Source organism: Nannospalax galili, unplaced genomic scaffold (genome assembly GCF_000622305.1).
Source record: "Nannospalax galili isolate Female #2095 unplaced genomic scaffold, S.galili_v1.0 scaffold454, whole genome shotgun sequence".
Lineage (NCBI taxonomy): Eukaryota > Metazoa > Chordata > Mammalia > Rodentia > Spalacidae > Nannospalax > Nannospalax galili.
In genome coordinates this window covers 2,942,151-2,945,561 of record NW_008334929.1, presented here as the reverse complement: position 1 = coordinate 2,945,561, position 3,411 = coordinate 2,942,151, and the positions used below count along the sequence as shown (strand labels likewise).

At 39.1% G+C, this 3,411-nt stretch overlaps 1 protein-coding gene across 6 annotated transcripts in view; it reads left to right on the top strand.

The window, feature by feature from the left end:
- The window catches only part of Kif21a (kinesin family member 21A), a 141,622-nt gene that overhangs the window by 70,507 nt on the left and 67,704 nt on the right, over positions 1 to 3,411 (top strand). For all 6 annotated transcript variants that reach the window (XM_008829666.3, XM_008829665.3, XM_029561886.1 and 3 more), the window contains exon 4: positions 2,221 to 2,370. In XM_008829666.3, coding sequence (XP_008827888.1) covers positions 2,221 to 2,370 — 150 coding nt within the window. The remainder of the gene's footprint in view (positions 1 to 2,220; positions 2,371 to 3,411) is intronic.

Here is a 3,411-nt window from a genome sequence, read left to right as displayed (position 1 = left end):
ATCTACACTCAGTGCATTGAAAAGCTCATTGAAGGGTGTTTTGAAGGGTACAATGCCACAGTTTTTGCATACGGACAAGTAAGTTCATACTGTTTTCATGGAAATTGTAATCCAGTTGAACTTCCTTCTATGTCTTCAGGCTGTGTTAATACTGAACAGTCATCTCTTCACTTATCTTTTGCTTAGACTGGAGCTGGAAAAACGTATACAATGGGAACAGGGTTTGACGTTAACGTGGTTGAGGAAGAGCAGGGCATCATTTCTCGTGCTGTTAAACACCTTTTCAAGAGCATTGAAGACAAAAAACACACAGCAATTAAAAATGGACTTCCTCCTCCAGAATTTAAAGTGAACGCCCAGTTCTTAGAGGTAATCAGTTGTCACAATTTCCCTTTAAATTTCATCCATAACACTGAATCTGTATGATTTTATATTGTTGGCTCAAGTACTGTGCTTTGCGTATAGTAATCAACATTGTTTGAGCAAATTAACATTAGTTAGTAGATAATAAATATACCTTTCTTATATATAATAATGTTGGCATTTGGTATTATAAATGTTTGACAGCATCCATGATATGAAAGTGCCTTTAATATTATTTCAGAACCTTTATTAATATAAAGATAACTTACTGTGGTAGTTTAGTTGGGCTTAAAATGTACTGAGAATTTAGCGGTTAAGAGCAAAGAGGAGAGCAGCGATGAACTGGGGCTGTTGCCCTAACACTGCTCTACCTTCAGAGGTAGTGCTGGTGTCTCTGCAGGGTCCAAAGGTTGGAGCAGGTTTGGATTGATTTATGGCAGCCTAGGCTGCTGGGGAGGTTTGTCAGTAGAAGGAAATGTAGTAGTTGAGTCGACTCTGGCATTATAATTCTGAATGAAGGGTTAATTTTGTTAAGAAAGATCCCTTTTGGGGCCAAGAGATGGCTCAGCAGTGATGAGCACTGGCTCCTCCTGCAGAGGACCTGGATTCAATTCCCAGCACCCACATGGCAGCTGACAACCGTCTGTAACTCCAGTTCCAGGAGATTTGATGCCCTCTTCTGATCTCCACAGATGTTGCATTGCATGACACAGATGCACTTTCATACATGCAGGCGATCAATACACTAATACGCATAAAATTAAAATAATAAATAAAATATTTTTAAAAGTCCTTTAAAAAACTAAAGATAGGGCTGATAGGATATCTAGGTGGGTAATGTTGCTTGCTGCCAAGCCTGGCTACCTGAGTTTGATCTCTTTGACCCACATGGTGAAGGGATTGAAAACCAGTTTCCACACATGTTCCCTCATACATTCACACAAGTAAATACATGTAATAAAGATAAACTAAAGAGAGAATTAGCATACCATCCTGCTGTTTACCAGATGAAAAAAACCCAGCTTATTCACAATAACCAAGTTATGGCCTCAGCCTGGGTGTGAATCAACAGGTAAATACAAATGTGTATGTACACACACACATATGTACCATCAGGAGTATTCAGCCATAAGAATGAAATTGATGCCATTTGTAGGAAAATGGATGGAACAGGTGATCATCATATTAAGTGAAATGAGCCAGACTCCAAAAGACAGATAGCACATTTTCTTTCCTATATGGATTCTAGTTGTAAACGGATAAGAAGGGAAGGCGTGGGAAGAAAAGCTGAGAGGGGCATGGGGGTGGGGGGAAGGGCAGGATCCAGAGAGGGTAGAAAGGGGCGAACAAGGTGGGAGTACATTGTGTACATGTGATGACACCAGGAAAACCTACTGCCCTGTACAAGTATCACATTCGTGTACAGAAGGGAACGGTGGGTGAATGAAAAGGGACCAAAGGAAGAAACGCATCAGAAAACCTGGTTTTTAGCTTAAGCTGTAAAACATCTTCAAATCTCTGACTTTTGATTTGTTTGCATTTGGTGCACGGTTGTCCAGACTTGCTTGTGTTCTGCTTAGAGCTTGCTAAAGGGGGTGGGGAGTTCATCCTCGGCCAGCTGGTTATGGCTAAGTCATTTACAATTCTTATTTTTGTAAATCTAACATTGGCTTAAAATAATATTTATAATTTATAAAATGTAATAATTCATAGTTATGTTTTATTTTGAAGGAATGGGTGTCATTTTGAAGAATTTGTATGAAATTTGTATGAAATATGTGACGTTGTATGAAATATGTGAAGCATGTTATAACACATGAAAATTTCTACAAATAACCTGATGTTTCTTTTCTATAGCTCTATAATGAAGAGGTCCTTGACTTATTTGATACCACTCGGGATATTGACGCAAAAAATAAGAAATCAAATATAAGAATTCACGAAGATTCAACTGGAGGAATTTACACTGTGGGAGTCACAACACGCACTGTTAATACAGAATCAGAGGTGACAGCTGTGTTGTTAAAATATAGTATAGGTGACTTGTAAAAGCCATGCCAACTGATGGTATCCTTAGGATCAATGCTTAAAATGGACTGGACACTGGTTCATGTCCATCTCGTGGGGTCTCCTCAGCCTCCTTGATGAAGAGAACAGGTGACTCACCACAGTTACAGGACATTTTCAGAGGTTCTCATAGTCCCCTAGAACTTAGTCAACCTAGGAGGGCAAGGAGCAAAAACTGTCATTTATGTTCCTCTGACCGCATTAGTATAGGCCTCATAGTATGTCTGTTAAACATCCAAGAAGGTTAGTTCCACCTGTCTGGTACTTTTAATTACCATGTGCCATGTAGATAAAGCTTGGGCAAAGACCACATGTTCTCAGATAAACATTGCCTAGACATGTATTATATTCCTTGAGCTAGTTGTATGTATAATTTTTCAGTAGGTTGTTCACTTAATATGGTTCCCTCTGGTTTTTTAAAACTAGCTAGGCATTTATTTATCTCTTGAATTGTCTAACCCTTTCTACCATGGTTTCCCCATTTAAAGTGCCCCCATTTTTCCCATTTCTCCCTTAATAATACCCTTCTCCTATGGACCCACTTCTCCTGAGCTCCTTCTTTCCCTTTATCCCCAAGATTCCTTGAATAACCCTTTGTCCCCCCTCCCCTTAAAATAACCCCATTTTTATCTTTATCTCCCTTATTAAGGCCTGTTTCCTACTGTTCTCTTTCAGATTCTTTCTTTTCCTATGATCCTACCTCTCTTGAGCTCCTTCTTTCCCTTTATCCCCTAGTTTCCTTGTATACCCTTCCCTCTGCCTTCCCTTAAACTAGCACAATTTTTATCCATATCTCACTTATTAAGGCCTGTTTCGTACTGTTCTTCTCTTTCAAGTTCTTTCTATTCCTTTACCTCCCTTGTTCCTTTACATTATCCTGGTTCCTATAGTTTTGTCTGGATACATACTCACTTATCAGGGTTTGGTTCTAGAATCCACATATGAGGGAGAACATACGTCGATTCTTTTTTTTTTTTTTCC